Source organism: Nicotiana tabacum, chromosome 18 (assembly GCF_000715075.1).
Source record: "Nicotiana tabacum cultivar K326 chromosome 18, ASM71507v2, whole genome shotgun sequence".
Lineage (NCBI taxonomy): Eukaryota > Viridiplantae > Streptophyta > Magnoliopsida > Solanales > Solanaceae > Nicotiana > Nicotiana tabacum.
Genome location: NC_134097.1, coordinates 4,283,463 through 4,303,770, shown reverse-complemented (window position 1 = coordinate 4,303,770; position 20,308 = coordinate 4,283,463). Strand labels below are relative to the sequence as shown.

Here is a 20,308-nt window from a genome sequence, read left to right as displayed (position 1 = left end):
AATCCTCAAGTAGTGGTCTAAACAACCATAACTCTTACGGGATCCATTTATACATAATAGGCCATTCGAATCAAGTATCTCCAAAATCTCCCAAGTGGTGGTGGCGCTCAAGCCCAAGTGTACAACCACAAACTACATGTATAACTTCACGCTGAAGAAACGGATCACTGCCACAATCATGTTGATCCAACCATTACTAACTGGCTCAACTTCTTCCAATTTACTCTGCAGTTGCCTTAGAAATAATAATAGCTCCATTCAAAATATAACTAACTCAATCCGCACTCATCCTGAATGACCCCATTTCACGAGACCACGTTGTCTCAAAACCCACGAACTATCTCATGCCCTCCTTGTGCGCACATTCGCATCTTCAACTAGTACACCCATTCTGATAAATCTTTTATGAATCCGAAGTTATTTTCTCCCATTCCTCTAATGCTACACCGCATACCGATGATAATATAGAACACTCCAAGCCCCTTTTTATAATCCACTGCAAAAGCTCGATACTTATCCATACCACGGACTCAAAATCCTTAGGCACCACACTTAAATTTTGAACCTATTAGGACCATTGTTGAGAGTCACCCACTCTGACTTGTTCCCAAGTATGATCAAACTCCAAGGCCCTGCTAGCACATGAACACCCTCTCAAAGGAGTAACCGACTGAATTCCTTTCCTTGTACATCACATCCACACAATGTATAAACTCCGAGTCTTCCCAAAACCTGAACATTAATCGATAAGGCCAAATATAGCACACATTCCTCAAATCCTTTGCTCAAATTATCACTGATGGTTTCTTTCCCTAGTCATAATAACCCACCAATGCCAATAACCAGAAACCTCACAAGTAGACAACCACGCAATCCAACCGTAGACGGTGGGGCTCCCCCACTTAGCTTGAAGTTGCAATTAAATAACCCTGGAACCCACCAATTCTAAGCCTCCTAGAAGATCATCCGTCTCGAGCCATCAACATTAGAAATACCACTTCGATTCCGAAATCGCTACATTCCATTATCTCTGACAACTGCTTCTCAGGCACTATTTCATAATACCCTGTCCCGAAGGTAAATTGAAGAAGACCATAACACCGGCGAACCTTAACGCATTCCAAAATGACAATGACACCACATCACAGTTGATAATTCTACCACGCTCGAAAATACCGAGTCTCGTCACCCCATTAACCCAGACCTGAACATGCATAGTCTGATTGCCTTTCCTCCGCTGAAAATGAAATGTTGAACCTCTGAATCATGCACTGAGAACACCTCCTCTCAAGCCGTTCACTGCCCCGACACATAGACAAGACCCTAACACTATACAAACACTGTGCGTAAATAACATTTGAACATCATAACAACCTGCGCGTAGCCTTAAAACCATCGAAAATACAGTTACTGAGCTGAAATTACAGAACCTCCTTCCACAAGAAGACATTAATAACCTGCTCGAATGTGCAGGGAGAAATACCCTGCCCCCCGTCTGTAGTACCACTGCAACTCCTTGATGCCCAATTGACACGAGCGTTGAACATCGTATAACAATGATTAGGAAGGGTATAAAGGCATAAGCCTCAAAGGAATCAAATCGCATGATGAGGAATCAAGAAGGGAAGTGCTCCTAACAGCCCTGTAGCCTCTCGAAGATAAATACAGACGTCTCCGTACCGATCCGCAAGACTCTACTAGACTTGCTCATGACTCATGAGACCTATGTGAACCTAATGCTCTGATACTAAGTTGTCACGACCCAAAATCTACTAAAGGTCATGATGGCGCCTAACACCGCTGTCAGGCAAGCCATCAATGGATGATTAACTTAATTACTCATTTTAGTATTTTTGAAATCATAATGTTTAATACTATAATGGTATAAGATAGAACATATAGGGAAAAATGATAGTAAATATGTAATTACAATAACGAACAACCCATAAGCACCCCCAAAACCCGATGTCACAAGTGCGTGAGCATTAACTAGGAAATACAATACAATACAAAATGTGTCTGGAGTACAAATTAGACAGGAGAATATAAATAACTCTGATGGAGACTCTGCAGGCTGCAGATCATAACATGAAATTCAGTTCACGGTAAGTCCCCGCAACAACCTTGCTTCTGCCCCTAGAAGACCACCAGACATATATGTACCTGCAAAATAAATGTGCAGCAAGTGTAGTATGAGTACATAAATCAATACGTACCTAATAAATATCTAGCCTAACCATAGAGAAGTAGTGACGAGGGGTCGACATCGACACTTACTAGTGGTCCAATAAGACAGATACAATAAGAAGTAAACAGATATGGGGCAGAGTAAATAAAAAAAATGAACAAGTATAAATATGTGGTACAATCCTTCTCTCAACAATAAGCTCAGCTCTCGATTAGCAGTCACATCCTCCACCGGAGTATATATATATATATATATATATATCAACTACGCTCATTGTGGGGGTGTAGACTCCGGAGGGGCTCCTTCAGCCCAAGCGCTATAATAGCCAGATCCAGGCATAAATAAATAAACATAACTATTACTCAGAATCTCCAGTCTCTCGGGCTCTCAATGACATAAAAAATCAATCCGACATGATGATATGAAATATCAATGAATGAAAACAGAGACTGAGATGTGATATGCAAGTGATAGATGTGACTGAGTCCAAAATTATAAATTTAAACAAATAATTCAACAGCAATACGATCCATGTGGGTCCCAAAAATATATCGGCGCGTAGCCAAATCATGATCTTTAACATTTATGCGGATAATGACATTTATTTAATTATCAAACTCCACGGAATCAATTTAAGTCATAATTTTTCATGATGCATGCCCACACGCCCATCACCCTGTACGTGCGTCATTTTCAAACAATTCATACAATACGAAATTCAGGGATTTGTACCCTCAGAACCAAGTTTAGAAATGTTACTTATCTCAAATCGCGTAATTTCTTACTCCTCTATGCCCTTGCCTCACGAATTGATATCCGAAAGCCTCGTATCTAGCCACAATTCATTCGATTCAGTCAATACAAATTATTAGAATTAATTCCATAAGAAAATACTAAATTTTTCAATAAAATCCGAAATTTAATTCAAAAGTCGCCCGTGGGACCCACGTCTTGGAACCCGATAAAAGTTACAAAATTCGAAAGCCCATTCAACCACGAGTCCAACTATATAAATTTCACCACATTCCGACATCAACTCGACCCTCAAATCTTCAATTAAAGTCTTTGAAGATTTCTATAATTTTCAACTCAATCTTTACCCATTTGAATACAACAATCTTTCCGCAAACCTTATTGGTACGTGTATGTATAAATAATACTCTTACACTTAAGAATTATACTCCTAATTACCTATATTTACCCAAACTCGAAATTGAAAACTAGGGTTACAAATTCTTACCTCTTTGAATCCCTAGCAAGATACTTGTGAAATCTTCAAACCTTGAACAAGAATTGATGGAAAAATGACTAGGTCTTCACTTTCTCTCTCTAAGATGCTCTCTCCTCTCTCTAAAATATGAGATGAAACCCTTCAGAATGACCCTTAATAGTATTTTATAAGGATGGGGTCGGGTTTATAAAACCAGAAAAATGAATCCCCGAAACATATTTTGCAGTCGCTTATGCGACCGCATAATGCTTATGCGGCCCCCATACCTGTTTCGCAGTCGCATAATGCACCGCAGAACTGGTCTGCGGTCGCATAATGCGCCACAAACCTGGTCTCCAAACTTGGCCTAACTTGCTTCACTCTGCGGCCATTATGCGGTCCGCAGATTGATTCTGCGGTCACATAGTGGGCCGCAGAAATGTAATTTATTTATTTATTATTATTTTTATTTTTTTCAAAATTTTCCTTTACTCACCAGCGCATTGTTCAACCCAAAAAGTCCGAGCTAAAATTCTCAAACACGTAAGCCTAGTTCGGCACCACGAAACATTAATTTCCTTAGCAAAAATTTTCGGGTCGCTACACATACGTCAACATCCGGTTAACCTTTTCAACTTAAGTTCTAAACCTGGGAACTAAGTATTCCAAATCATTCCAAAATCCCACGAGACCCGAACCAATTACCCTAACAAGTCAAATAACAACTGTAAGCATAATTTGAGTAGTAAATGGGGAAACGGGGTTGTAATACTCAAAACGATCGGTCGAGTCGTTACAAACCAAGAATAATTTCTCATGACTTTTAAATAGAGGACTCGTCCAGCTTTAAACTAGATCAAAATAGAGCCTTAGACCTTGAACAAAATAATACTAACCTATTTTCTTATATTGATACATACATGACAGTTTATACATGCAACTTTCAAAGAAAATCATGGTAGATCAAATCTAAGATGCTTAAACAAACCCAGAAATTTAACCTCGTTCAAACATTGCAATACAGAGTCTACATTACAAGGTAAAGGGGTTACCTAAATGCTGAAAGAAACCAAACAAATCAGCAGTGAAGACTTTGATCCCACAAGCTAAGGATCAAAACCAGAATGCAGCTAGTGACAACAACCGAACAACAACTTATACCACTGAAAACCAGTGGAAAGTCCAAGAACAAACCAAATAATACAGATGATTTTGAAGGAACTAAACCTAGAAAATAAACTCGTACAGCCTTTGGTATTCTCTGATATTGTCTATCAAAGTATCTTCTTTTTTAGTGTGCAAGATGATGGCTAAGTATGTTAGCGTCTGTTTTAAGTATGAAAAATAAGTCCCTTTGGACAGATTTTGATTCATTAAAAATCTGTCCAAAAGGACTAACTTTTGTGTGCCAAAACAGTCCCCTTTTTACTAGATTCTCACACAAAGCAGAGCAGTTGTATTTTCTAGCATGCTTAAAACAGTAAAATCAACCAACTATATACTATTCTTTTTTTTAATTTCAGCTTTTATCAACACAAACTCAAATACTCAAACTTAATCCAATCATGAAATTGACAGAGCAACAACAAGACTTCAATTGGAACTAAATTAAATACCCAATGAACTAGATTAAATCAATTTTATTTAGACAACTAATAATCTATCAAAATCAATGAGTCACTAAATGAAACAAAATAAATACATCTCACTTGTCGTGCCCCGTTTTCTCACAAAAGCGGGTTTCGGTATGTGACAACTCTTTTAAGTGGGTATTAAAAGAGAAGAGTCGCCACCTAACAATTTTTTGGTGCGTTAGGGCACCTATTTGTAAATAATTCTGTTTGACTAATCCGTGTCACCAAAGATCGGGTAAGGGCTCAAATTACTTCAAAGAGAAGGTGTTAGGCACTCTTCGAGGTCCACAACTGTGGGTCCCGACCGAACTTGAAACTATGTGAATTATGTAATTAGACTAGGCGATCAAATAAAGGAAAATTTAGAAGTCGAAAAGTCTTATTAGGGCACGTGAGAATCGGCACAAATCTTAATGACTACAGAGATACAACTACATTGATTTATGTTTAATGACTAAGTATAAATAACAAATACATAAAGAAAAGAATTTGGGTGTGTGGGGGGGAGGGGAGGTCCTATATTTTTTAGCCTAAAGGATCACCCTGTGTAACATAAATAATATTTCGCAACTCCTTTGGGATAGGGGTTGTTCATATTATTCAGCAGGCACAGACCATCATCTCCCGCTATCCGATTACTATGTTAAAGCTATTTACCTAATGGCGATCTAATTCAATTCTAGGTCACACCCTACGCGTGCACTACCCGTCCCATACCTATGGTCCAGAAGGCTTTGAACCTTTATTTGTGTGGCTATAGACATCTCTTAGGATGCTCAAAATGATAAAACTAGCGCACATTCAAAAAACATGTAGGACCACACATAAGTACAATTAAAGGCTCAAGTAACCTCCACACATAAACAATAAGTGCACGCGGACAGTTAGGCAGTAGACAATTTCATACGCATTAGAGTCATTAAGTCCCATAGGCATAGTTTCTATATGATTCTGATCTCCAGCGTTGTATAGGCAGCATTGCAGCTTTAAACTAGCGAACTTGCAGATTAAAGGTGTCAAAAGTTCCTATAGGCATGATCTCCAAATTGTTTATGTAATGGGGCAATAAAACCGTTGAAAACTCAGAATTAATGACGTTTGATCTCGTAAACATGATGTCTAAGATGAGTAACAGTATCCTATAGGCAGGATTTCTAACGGTTGACAATTGAAACTGGTTTTATAACACTTTATCCCTATAGGCATGTTTTCTAGGCGAGCAATGTGATTAGAATAGCAATAACAGTAGCTAATTAATCAATTAAGGTCCTATAGACATAATATCTAGGTGGACATTAGCAAAATATGTGTTATTGTATCCTATAGGCATGCTATCTAGAAGCGTTGGATAGTAGAAATGGAAACAAGTGGAGCATATTTGAAAAGTTAAGTGAGGTGTGTGCGTGATTCCTATAGACATGGTTCCTATTAGTGTGCAACAAATAAGGCATGCTAGACGTATTAGCAAATAGAACACATAGACTCTATAGGCATGTTTTCTACCCTTTCATTCAAGTATTAGAATACCTCAGCCCCCCTTTTATTAATTCCCTATAATTTATTATACAAATTATTACAGCCCAACTGGAATAAATACATGCATAATCATAAATATAAAATAACCCAGCAATGCATCTGGGCCTTCAAATGGCTTTAAAAATTCAGGTAGGCCCATACCTTATGTGCAGATAGTGTTCTTCAAACCTCTAGTGCCAAAGCAGGCCCAACACACTAAGCCTAAACGAATAGTTTCTTACCCAAATGGAGGCCAAACTTGGCCATACGAGTAACAAACTACACTTGGGATTAATTGAATAACCTTTTGAAGTCTACACACTGAATTATCGAAACTGTATCTAACAACAGTTTTCACTAAAGCATATCGACAAGTTCATAGGGCATACATAAGGCAGGTTCATGCTTGCATTCTTTGAGAATAAAGCTAAGGTGACAGGATTGACCAACATGAGGTAGCATACTACTTCAAGTAATGTTTCAAAGCAAACATGGTCTAGGATTAGCATAAAGAACTTAGTCAGGAGATTTTGAACATGAGAATCTAATAAAATCATGGACAGAAAGCCAACAGAGTATAGTCCTCGCATAAGGATGTCTAGCATGAAAAATTAGTGAAAATAGCATAACCAAACAAGTTGGTAGACATTGTCTACAAACAAACCTTAATTTAAACATACTAAGTACCAGTCACAACACAAAAGGCTTAAGCAACACCAGAACTAAGTAGGCAAGGATACATAAAAAACTAGACTATCAAATTACACATAAGAGAAAAGCTGGATGATGCACTTTCACCTTGTAAACCATAGGTACTACTAGACCACATGGGATTAAGTCAGGCAGGGAACACACATTAAGTTCACAATTAGCAGGGCAATACATTTGGCTAATAACATGGCTAAGAACTAACTCTAGTAAGGTATTAAGTACACATGAATGATCCAACATGAATCAGAACACATGAGTTGATTTATCACAAAGATATAGAACATGGCAAGGATACAAACTCAGGATGAGTGGCAGGTATAAACATTCAAAAACACAAAAACATACTAGGCTGGGCATGTTTAAGGTAGTGAGGATCATTTATGTTGAACACATACAGTAGGCATACATCAGAGTCATAAGTTGGACAAGTTCAGATGTTAGAAAAGTTCTGAGTCGTAAAATGATAGGGATAACACAATAGCATACAGATTCATAAAGTTTAAGTGACATAGATGTACAAACATAAAAACACGAGAATGAAAGAAATTGACAGAGCCAAATACACTTATCAGTTGAGAATTAACAAATGGGTGAACAAGAAGAATAATTCCAATAATACTTCAATCATTGACAGCAGAGAGAGCAGCAGAACCCAAAACTCAGTGCGTCAGAGTTTCTAAGGGTTTCAGATGAACCCCTGGCAGTGTTGGCAATGAGAAGGTCAGTTAATCAAAATTTGGTGGCCTAGGCTTTCAGCCGGCCAAGAACCAAGAGTGCAGAAAGTATAGAAGAATCAGAGTAGTGGTAACAATAGTTAAGTTATGAATCGTTGAGAGCTGGAAAGGGAACGGGGAAGGGGTTTTATATAGTGCAAAAATTGAAAGAACAAACATGAAAAACAATTAATTAAGCACAAATAAGGAAAGAAAATATCACATGCAAATCAAAATCAGTAAAGGAGATGGAGAGTCTCAAACCATAATCGGGTTGAATCGTCTGAAAAATCGAAGCAAGAGTGCAAATTGCTCTTTGTTGAGCATAAATAGACGGAATAACGCACAAAATCAAAGATTCGAGCCATTCCAGTCTGATCTCGAAGTGATACTTGCCAAACTTAGGCAAGTACCTAAGTAACACCATAAGTGGACGACCAATAATAAGAGAAGGCTAATAAGGTAAGTAGATCATAAGTAGATTCCATCTCTAGGCCAAGATTGGAGTGGAACTAAGAAACGGCTGCTAGGGTTTGCGGAAGAGAGGAGAGGGTTCGAGAGAGTGCAAAGGCAGCTGTTAGGTGGGGAATGGTCTTTAGGGTTTAGGTAAAGGGGATATAAGGAAAAGGGGAAGGTTATTGTGGGTTGTTGATCATATGAGATCAACGGCCATAATTAAAGGGAAGCGGGGCGGGTCAGGAGATGGGTATAGGATAGTGGGCTGCTGGTGCTGGGTTAAAGGGTACAGAGGCGTATCCAGGATTTTAAGAATATAGGTGCACCATTATCTTTAAGATAAGTGTTTGGCTCGATTATATAAAATTTATGGTGATAAAAAGTTGACGAGCAAACTATATTAATATTATATTCACCAAAAACATCATTCACTTTACAATTGTCTCGACGAGTTTTCATACTTTGAAAACGGTCGATAATAGCATCATTACTTACATTTTTTAATATCTTACGCTCTATATAGCAAACTAAATAATTATTTAAAAATCATTATCCATCCTATTACGTAAATCATCTTTGATGCACTTCATTGATGAGAATGCTCTTTCCACGCTTGCGGTAGCAACAGGTATAAGCAAAGTCAACTTCACAAGAAAATAAATAAGTGTCCAAGTAAGATCCAATTTTGTCTCTATCATCACTCTAGCAAAATTCTTAATTCCCTTTAGGTTAAGAAATCTGCTATCACACTTTTGAGCATAGACAATGAAACTATCAAGTTGGAAACCGAGTTCTCGATGCTTGTTATTACCAAACTCACTTGGATAATACTCTTCCAACTTCATTATCTTATCCTTATCAAAATAATCAAATGAATCAACCGGACTCAAATTGGCCATACCAAGTAGTAAGTCAGTAGTCACAACATCAAAACGATCATTAAGCTCTTGAAATTCCAAATCAATAACTGTATTAAACACTTCCACACGAAAGTGATGTAAATATGAAACTTCGGAACTCTTACACTTCGACTTTCCTAGAGTATATTCTTCATCTATTTTGGGAATTAGAATATCATGTTTACTACAAAATGAGCACACCTCATCCAACAAAGAGTTCCATCAGTTTCTCTCATCATTTGCAATTTTTTCTTTGCAAGGTCAAGCATTCCCATAGCATTAACAATATCTTGATCTTTTTTTTATAAAGCGTTGTTCAATTCATTTGTAAATAACAACACCTTAAACATTAAGTGCAACATAAAAATAAATCCAAATTCTTGAATCTGGCTTAAAAGATTTCCCGCTGCAAATCTATCAAGATGATATGGACAGTCACACTTCATATCTTTAAGCACATTAACAATTGAAGGAAATAAAACCATCAAATTGTCCAAGGTTTTAAAATGACACCCCCAATGAGTATCACCCGGTCGTTGGAGGCCACGTTCTTGATTCAAACCTTGCCCCGTAAAGACTTCTCCAAATTTAAGCAACTCTTCCAACTTATCTGCTTGATGTTGTTGAAGTGACTCCATGCACTTAAATGAAGATCCAATGGTATTCAAAACAATAGTCACAACATAAAAGAAATTATCCACATCCAAATGCTTTTTAGAAAGAGCTACAAGTGCTAGTTGCAATTGATGAGCAAAACGGTGAATACAATATGCAGAGGGAGTATTTTGCAAAATTAAAGACTTGAGACCATTTATTTTTCCTTGCATATTAGCTCCATCATAACCCTGTCCACGTATCTTGGATTTACTTAAAGAATGATCCAAAAGCAAAGAATAAATTGCTTTTTGTAATGATGAGGAAGAAGTATCACTCACGTGGACAATACCCAAGAATCGCTCTATCACCATTCCACTTTTGTTGACATATTGCAAAATTAAGGCCATTTGCTCCCCATGTGAGACGTCCTTTGATTTATCAACCAATATTGCAAAATAATCACCATCCAAATCTTCAATGATAACTTTAGTTGTTTCTTTAGCACAAGCCTCCACAATCTCTTTTTGAATTGTTGGACAAATTATCATATCATTTTGTGGAGCATGACGTAATATTACTCTTCCCATATCCGGATGCTGATCTCCATGCCATTCCAAAAGTTCAAGAAAGCCATATTTATATTCAGATTCTTCACTTTCATCATGTCCACGAAATAGAAATCCCGATCTTAAAAGAAACCTTGCCACATCAATTGAGGCATTTAACCGCATCCGGTAATCACTTTTTACTTTTTCACTCTGCTTATCAAAAGAAGATTGAATCGATTGACGTTGATTTTTCAAATCTAGCATCTTATTGAAGCATTTGTGATGGATACTATTTACTTCACTAACATGTGCTTTGAATCTTTCTACACCCTTGTTCCATCCCCTAAAACCATCTTTTGTAAATGCATCCCCTGCATTTTCACGACTTTCAAGTTCATTCTTGAACAAATAACAACACAAACAAAATGCCGTCCTTTTATGCTATACTCCAACAATTGAGAATATGGTCCCCTAAACCAAGTGGAACTAAATTGAAACATTTTACTCCCAATCTTAGTTTTAGGAAAGGCATGACCAATCGGTTGACAAGGCCCTTTGTTTATATAATATCTCCTTACTTCATCTCGAATATTAGGACCATAATCCGAGATTGGCATTCTTTCTTTGGGATCCGGTTCAAAAGATTTCAAATCAAGCACTTTATCCACATTTGAATGTAGAGAAGGATTTGTCACCCATTGAACTTCCGGAGCTATTTGTGAACTCACGCATGGCCGAGTAGTACTAGAACTTGGCTCACCATTTTTCGGCTTGGTAAGAAATCTATCCATTTCAATATTAAGGATTATCGTTCCTACAAAGTTAAACATTTACACTTTTATTCAATCTATCTTAATTCAAATAGAATAGTATGATTCAAATCATAGAGTAATTGGATTTAAGGGACAAAAATAAATCGATTACTACATTGGATCAGTTTTATCATTCATTGGCTTCTTAGTATGATTCACTTTTTGATTGTTAATTACTTCAATTTTAGAGAATTCTTAGCAGAAGTTCAAACTCTAGTTTTTAACAGAGTTCGATCTTATGTTATCTTGGCCCAAAATACTAATAATTAGTCAGAAATTAAGTTCACATAGCCCCTACTTAACTAAACTCGATCAAGCATTTTCTCAAACACAATATGTGGGCAAATCAATACTATCATTATTCAAGACTTTAAAGCCCTAGCTCTCCCAAATTCTCCCAAGAAATAGCATTCAACAACCCCATATTAGAAATAAACTATAATAAATACCAACAGCAAGACAAAATCTTGGCAAGAGATTCAAACATTGAAAGAAAGGGAAAAGAAAATTCAAGAAATTGCAAGAGGAGAAGAAAGTTCAAGGAGTAAATTAAAATACAGAGCAAGAAGAGAGACATGGTAGTTGCACACCTGAGAAACTAAAAGCAGAGACCAATGAGAAGAAATTGCGCTCTTGATTCTTGAAGAATCCACTGAGGGTGAAGAGAGATGGAGTATTCGAAGAGATAGAGTAGTTGTATCTAATTTTATTTTAGGGATTTGAAAGTTTGACTAAGAGAAAAAGGAAAGAAAAAGATAGTAAAAAGGGACGGGGGTTAGGGTCTTAGTATTTAGGGACCTGTAAGATGTTTTTAGTAAAGAAAAAAATAGAAAAATTTAATTAAAAGTCAAAAGGAACTTTAGAAAAGAAAACAAATAGAAATATTTAATCAAAAAGAAGTATATAGGGATAGGGGTTCGAACTCTGGATCTGGGAGACAAAAGGGGAAGTCAGTCACCAATGCACCAAAGTATTCAATTGAGCATGGGTGGTCACCAATATATTTATGTAAATAACTGAAAAATTTATACTGTATATACATAGCCTAGAGATGGGAGGATGGGTGCATGTACCTGTAATGATCCGACTGATCGTTCTAATCTCTAGTGCATCATTCGGCGATTTGAGGCCTTGAGTAGCTACACTTAAGGTATTATGACTTGTACGCGTGGTTGAAATTGAATTTCGGAAAGTTCGGAGTTGATTTGGAAAGAAAATTCTCATTTCGAAAGCTTTAAGCTGGAAGAATTGACTAAGATTTGACTTTTGAGTAAACGACCTCGGAATTGGGATTTGAAGGTTACAACAGGTTCGTATGATGATTTTGGTCTTGGACGTATGTCTGGATCGGGTTTTGGATGACTCAGAAACGTTTCGGCGCCTATTGTGGAAAGTTGGCATTTTAGAAGGATTTCATAAGTTTGGATTGAAGTGTATTTTAATGTTATCGATGCCTGTTTGGGATTTCGAGGATGAGAATAGACCTGTATGGTGATTCTGGTCTTAGGAGTGCATCCGGATATGAATTTGGAGGTCCGTAGATCATTTCGGGGCCATTTGGCGAAAGTCGGAAATTTAAAGGTTTTGGAAAGTTTGACGGGGAGTGGACTTTTTGATATCGGGTTCAGATACCGATTCCGTAAGTTGGAGTAGGTCTGTAATGTCAAATGTGACTTGTGTGCAAAATTTGAGGTCAATCGGACGTAATTTGATAGGTTTCAGCATCGAATGTAGAAATTTGAAGTTCTAAAGTTCATTAAGCTCGAATTGGGTGCGATTCATGATTTCGATGTTGTTTGATATGATTTGAGGCCTTGAGCAGGTCTGTGTTATATTATGTGGCTGGTTGGTGTGATTGGATAGGGTCCCGGGGTTTTGGGCTAGTTTCGGATCAATTTGAGCTATTTTGGAACTGTTCGCGAAGAAGGATTTTTGGGTTGCTAATGTTTGTACATCGCGAATGTTGCACAGGGGCCACGAATGGGGAAGAGGGTCTGGAACAACCTACGCGAACGCGAGAGTGCTGTCGCAAATGCATAGAAGGAAGAGGGAGCGGGGCATGGAGCAGTTAGCCGCGTTCGCGAGGGTGGTGGTCATAAGGATTCGCGAACGCGACCAAGCTGACGCGAACGCGAAGAGGAAATTGGAGGCATTGAATTTTTTTGGCCTCCGCGATCGCGATGGTCTTTCCGCGATCGCGAAGAAGTGTGGACCTGTGCAGTGAAGTTTTAAAATGGGAATTTGGCCATTTTTATTTCATTTCCTTCATGGGAGCCGATCTTGGAGCGATTTTGGAGCACCATTTCCAGCATCAATCACAAGGTAAGTGATTCACACCTATTTCAAGTTAAATACATGGTATATGTATGGATTTAACATGAAAATTAGTAAAATTTGGGATTTTGAATAAAAACCTAGAAATTCGTATTCATGGATTTTTACCACGAAACTGGGCATGGAATTGGGAATAAATCATATATTTGAGTTCGTAGTATTATGGGTAAAGGTTTCTTTCAAACAATTTCGGAATCCGGGCACGCTGGCCCTAGGGTGATTTTATCGACCTTTCGAGCGGAGTTAAAAATTTGTTATAAATTAATTTATTATGAGTATTATAGTATATATTTATGGATTTGCACATTGATTGACTAGTTTTGAAGCAACGGGCATCGGTTTGGGGTGTTAGAGTGGCGTTGGAGTCGGATTATGGAACTTCAAAGCGAGGTAAGTCTCATGTCTAACTTTGTGAGGGGGAAACTATCCCTAGATGTTGTAATTGATATTTGATACTAGTTGCGGGGGCTGCGTACGCACGAGAAGACGAGAGTCCTTACGTAGCTATATTCATGTTATTGTCCGGGTAGACTCAGGTTCACGCCACGCTATAACTGTACTATTTGAGTTGTCTATTGCCTATTATTTACTATATGTTACAATTGAGACTAGACTTGTGTAGAGCGGTAGACTCGTTATTGTAGAGATTGGATAAACATCATGGTTTGCCACAGAATAATTGTACTCCTCTTACGAATTTCCCTCGCGTTATGCGTTCTCATCGAAAGGGCTTTCCCCAAAGCTTTCCTAAAACTCACTTGTCCCTCCGTGAGTGGGGTCAAGGACCCGTCAAATCTTCTTATTCTAATGGGATCGGGCCGTTCGCCTCGACGTGATAGATACATCTATGGTTCGTGTCGTTTGACCCTCGACAGTGTGCACACCTTATGATATCAGGTCGTTCACCTCGGTATGATTATATACCACACTCTCATGGGAGCGGGCCGTTCACCTCGGCAATATATAATAGATGTATCTATGGTTATATACCAGATTATGATGGGATCAGGCCGTACGCCTCGACATTTCTGTGAAATACTTCTGTGGAATCGTGCATATTATTTGTCAAAAGGACAGTGTATCTATGAGTCTTCCTTATTTGAATTATGACGACCTATCTGGTGAGGTCCATTATATATATATATGCTCCGGTTGAGGATGTAATTGCTAATTGATATGGGATGGATCTTCCCTGGGCATGGATTTTTCCATAAATATATATTGAGAGATAAATCTTCTCTGAGCATGGATCTTGCCCGAATCATTTATATTGAGGGATGAATTTTTCCTGGACACGGATCTTGTCTGAATCATTGATATTCGAGGATGAATCTTCCGCTGGGCTGGATTGGCCTTATACAGTACTGTGTGACTGACTGTTTGTCAGTCGATACATATATATTTGGGATGGATCTTCCCTGGGATGGATTGGCCATATACAGTACCGAGTGATTGAGTATTTTAGGTTGTGAGTACATAGAGTTTTCACTAAGGTGCATCACATACAGTATTTATATTGGCATGTAGATATAGAGATGTCATATTCCTCGTATTGTTCAGAATTGATATGTTTTATTTGTACTGAAAGCAACTGTTGAATTTGAAAGCATGCCTACATTTCTGTATTGTTATTATTTATATTAGACTGTACATGCGGAGCTCGTCACTACTTTCAGCCCAGAGGTTAGTCTTGTTACTTATTGAGTTGGTTGTACTCATACTACACTCTGCACCTCGTGTGCAGATCCAGGTGCTTTCGGACACGGCAACCGTTAGATCTCAGAGTGCTATCAGTTGGAGACTATCAAGGTAGCCTGAAGTCCGCTGACCTTGACTCTCTTTCTTTCAGTTATTGTACTGTTCTATACTTTCAGACAGTGTTTTGTCAGTCAGACTTTGTATTCATATTAGATGCTCATGTACTCAGTGACACCGGGTTTTGGGAATGTATCTTATGTCAATAGTTTGTGAGATTTTTCTATGGAAATTCAAATATTATGTTTTCAAACTTCAAAGATATGGTGGTTTGTTGAAATTGTCGGCTTGCCTAGTATTGAGATAAGCACCATCACAACATGTGAGATTTTGGGGTCATGACATTGGTTAAGTCATAAGAAGGACGTTAAAAGAACATCCTCTTTACTGAACCTACAAATTCTGGTGCGAGAATCATGCTAGCTAAGTTTAGATTTGTTAGGAAGTTATTATAGAAAAAGATAACTTTTTTCTTCTTTAAGGTTAAGCAAGAATCAATTTGTTTGTTGGCCACTTGACGTAGTATTTGGTGTTTCTCTTCTATTAGGACTTGTGACTTGCTTTTCGCAAATCCGGTTGGGTCATGGGGATTATCTCAAGAATTAGATGCGGGCCAAAAGCTCCATTTCTGCAGGCCCAATGCCGATTCAGCTAGTTGGCCCATTCCTTTCTTCTTTAAAAATAAATAAATAGCTGGCTCATTTTTCTAAGATAGCCATAAGCTAGCCCAAATGATTAAAAATCAAGTTTCTCCTAATAGATCCAATATAAGTGGATGCCTCTTTTAATAATTATTTTTTCTGAATAGCTTAATTATTTTTAATTAATTTAAACACTAGGCAACTAGTAGGTGCGCTTTAAATTTTTCATTCACGGACTCGCTTGTGTAGCGTGCTATTAACATTCAATAAATTAATTCAATAATCTCATACCATATCTACTAGATTTAATATTTTTTTAATTAATCTTTGTTATAATTGCGGATAACCTTGCGTAGCGCGGGAGTTGAATTTTTAATAAATTTTAAAATTAATTTCCTCAAATTAGTATTTTTTTTCCAAAAGTAATAACGTGCTAATAATCGTTTGTCATGACTGCGGATTCTCTTGCGTAGCGCGATTATGACAAAATTAATAAAATTCGTCTTGGCGGCACATTCACTTGCGTGGTGCGGTTGGGAGAATTTAATATTATTCAAATATTTTTTAAATAATTTTAATAAATAAAAGCAGATAGATAAAACATGAAAATCAAATAAAGTACAATTTGTCCAAGATTAATTCAAGCTATTTTTAGTCAATAAAAGCGACCGTGCTAGAACTACAGGACTTAGAAAATGCCTTACACCTTCTCCCCGATCAACATAATTTCTTATCCGAGCTTTATTTTCACAGACTACATAATAAAAGAGTCAAATCTTTCTTTGAATAGGGATTAGAATAAAAGGTGACTTGGAACACTCAAAAATCAATTCCAAATGGCGACTCCGAACAATAAAATAATCCCTATTTCAAAATTATTATTTTAATTGGAAAAACTCTTTAACACACAACTATCCATAACATACATATCTTTCTGGGGTAGAATGGCAAGGGTTGTATGTTAGGAGGTAGTTGAGCATTTTTTATTTCTACTTCGTACCGGTGTGAGGCTAGTCTGATAGGGTTTTGTCTCCGACTGCTGGTGGTTAATGTTGTGTTCTCACTATTCTCCGTTTTCATTGTGCCGTGCCTTATTTACTGATTATTGTTATTGCTTTTCATTTATTTTCTGGTTCTTATGATGCTGTCATTATTTCTTGATTTTCTGTTGATGGTATTGATATAGTGTTTCTTTTTATTGTAGGATTAAGGTCTGCGTACACACTACCCTCCATAGACCCCACTTATGGGACTTTACTGGGTTGTTGTTGTTGTTGTTGTATATGGTCACTAGTGGAGTATATATATCTTAATAATGCCACCCATTAAAGCTTATTGATTTGTCCATATAAAATCAATTATTTAGTATCTTGATAATTAATAACATATCTTTTTAAATTTTAAAATGTATCTAAGTATGTAGTAATATTTTGCAATCAAACATGATACTAAGAATTATAGTCGAATTATATTACTTAAAATAAACAAATATTGAAATTCACTATATTGCTCGCAACCCCTATGAAGATACGATATGTAATGTTATATTTGCACGTCCTTATCCAGTAGATGAGAAAAAAGTGACCTATGTTTGCAAACTTAACTCATAGAATTCAACTTGAACACAAACATCCTATAGATATATGCTATTCGAATTAAATCACCTAAAATAAACACTCTTAAAATTTAGTAATATGTACGGTAAAATACTTACCGACTAAGTAAGAATAATATTTAAAAATCTAAACACAAAAATATTATACACTAAGGTGGACACTATAAATTTTAACCCTATATATATGTATATTGTGTACCCTCTTTAACCCTAAGATTTTAGTTCTTATATTCTCACCGCCTTAAACCCTAGAAATATATATCATCTTGAATTGTATGATCATTTTCTTGGATGATGATCGTTCCAGAAGCAATTCCTCACAAAACTTGTGACAAAAATAGCGAAGTTGTGGTCTTAAAGAAAGAACAAAGCAATAATAAGCCATCCAATGGACAAAAAAATATTGAAAATTCTGGTGATGCGTTCGCATTAGAATTATTATTTGCGGCCCTCATGATCTTTATTGGTTTATTTATTTGGACAATCAAATCCCATAAAACTTCCCTTAAATATCCACAATTTTCAATTGAAGGAATCACAGCTTCTAACATTGATATTTCCTCGTCATCATTAACCCCTTATAATTCCTCCCTATCTGCTCAAAATTTGACTATCAATTTCGTCCTAGAGAATCGTGCTCCACATGAAGTTGAGTACAAAAGCATGGTGGTTTCGATTTCCTATAGGGAGATATTCTTTGGGTGAATACGTTAGAAAGGAGAACGTGCATCGATACAAGTGACTTTCGATAATTCGTCCGTCAAGATACAAGGCGATAATGTTGCTTAGGAGATGAGTCGCTCTAAATATGGAGTTTTCACAGTGGATATAAATGGGAAATATAATTCGGGAAAATTGAAAGTTCATTGTGGAAATGTGATGATCCACCAATTATCGTCGTCATTTACACAAGAGATCACACCAAGATTTCCAACGAGATGCTCTAATTAACGTTATATATTACTCTTGATCTTGTTAGCCTTGTTTGGCACTATAATATATGTTCATGCTTTCTATATTTAAATCTTATAATAACAGCTAGCAAGACATGTTTTTTTTCAGAATATGAATTGAGAATGCAGTTGGAAACTATTTTGATTTCTTCCTAGGGTTTTAAGATGAGAATGTCTATTATTTTCATACTACGTACTTGCTCTTGTATAGTTATTGTTTTGCTAACTTGACTATGTATAGGTGATGGGATCAATGTGATCGCTCCACCTTAAATACAATATTTGTGTTTATTGTTACCTAAATTTTATGTATCGTGTCGTTAAATTCGTCGTTACGTAACGACGAAAAGTGCAATTTTATGGAACGATCGATTTGGTGTGCTCGCGTCGTTACCTTATTTTTTCCTCTCATCTCGCCCTTCCTTATTATTAAATAATCCTATTTTATCCTTTATCCTACCATTTTATATAATAATTCTACCTCGTACACTATATTTTTTTAACAATATATTGCAAGTTTATTCTTTATATTATTTGGTGCATGACATCATGAACCAACGACGAACAATACAATCTATCGAAATATTATATACATCAAAATGATACAGTACTACAATACTATACGATTTATGATGAAACGATACATAACAACCATCCAAACAAGCTGCAGAGTTCTCGGGTTGAAAAAACTTGCCTGTGTTGTTTGGCATGTGAATGGAGTTAGCTAAATTCGTTTCTTAAGCTCTTTTGCTTTTGGATTAATCCGATTTTCTTTTAATTACACACGCTTCGACTATTTCATCATGTACATGTACCAATAGTATAGGTATTCCTAATGGAACATGAGAATAAATATCTAACTAGCAGTAGAGAGTTGCCTTAACTTGCAGCCTAGCTCTATTACCTCATTTCTCTTTCGTACAAAACTTAATAATTAGAGTAGAAATAGTATGCTACCCTAGAGTTGCGGGAGGATTTAATATTTTGGATATTATAACTTGAAACAAAGTTGCAATAAGCAAGTTATTATGGAATCTTTGTAAGAAGGCAAATAAATTGTGGGTCAGGTGGATTCACTGTTATTATGGGAAGAACAGGAACATCTTTGAAGATGTGCGTCTTCTGAAGGCCACCAAATACTTTGATGAGGCAGGTTACACGATGGCAGAGGTGTAGAATATGAAGGGTGCAGAATATGGAGCATTTCTCTACTAAGCTAAGAGGTGAGTTCCAAAAAGTGACATGGAGGAAACTAGTGTGTAACAACATAGGTCTACCTAGATGGATCATTACTCTAAGAATGGCTGCACACGGGAGGCTCCATACTAGAGATACGTTGTTCAAGTGGGGGGTGACTACAAACCAAGTATGTGCTATGTGTGATCAAGTGATGGGTGCATATCACATTTGTTTTTCATATGTGAGGGTGAGGTGTCTGCAACAATATAGAAGAAGATGCTCATGTGGTTAGGAATCCGAAGACCTCCAATGAACTGGGAGGATATATAAGCTACAATGGGCTACTCTATATGTTAGGGGTAGGAGTCCTAAAGCTGAAGTTTTCATAATGATGCTACCTGCTGCAGTATACCATGTGTGGAGGGAAAGGAACTATAGAGTTTTTCGGGGAACAAAGCAAAATACTGAGATTATAATTAGGCAGATTTTCCAGGAGATCCATTACAGAGGTGTCATGACCCAAAATCTCACATGTCGTGATGGCGCCT

At 37.0% G+C, this 20,308-nt stretch overlaps 1 protein-coding gene across 1 annotated transcript; it reads right to left on the bottom strand.

Annotated features, from left to right (window-relative positions):
* Window positions 1–8,966: 8,966 nt before the first annotated feature.
* Window positions 8,967–11,262, bottom strand: LOC107805652 (uncharacterized). The gene is made up of 4 exons (XM_075237610.1): window positions 11,050–11,262; window positions 9,889–10,870; window positions 9,538–9,621; window positions 8,967–9,394 (listed from the first exon to the last, which is right to left on the bottom strand). Exons 1-4 carry the CDS (start codon window positions 11,260–11,262, stop codon window positions 8,967–8,969), a joined length of 1,707 nt encoding a protein of 568 aa, XP_075093711.1.
* Between the last annotated feature and the right edge of the window lie 9,046 nt (window positions 11,263–20,308).

Coding starts and splice junctions, on each gene's coding strand:
- LOC107805652 (XM_075237610.1), bottom strand. CDS start 11,262: ATGGATAGATTTCTTACCAAGCCGAAAAATGGTGAGCCAAGTTCTAGT. Junction 10,871..11,049: donor GTCCTAATATTCGAGATGAA/GTAAGGAGATAT, acceptor TATTTGTTCAAG/AATGAACTTGAAAGTCGTGA. Junction 9,395..9,537: donor AGAAACTGATGGAACTCTTT/GTTGGATGAGGT, acceptor TGTTTAATACAG/TTATTGATTTGGAATTTCAA.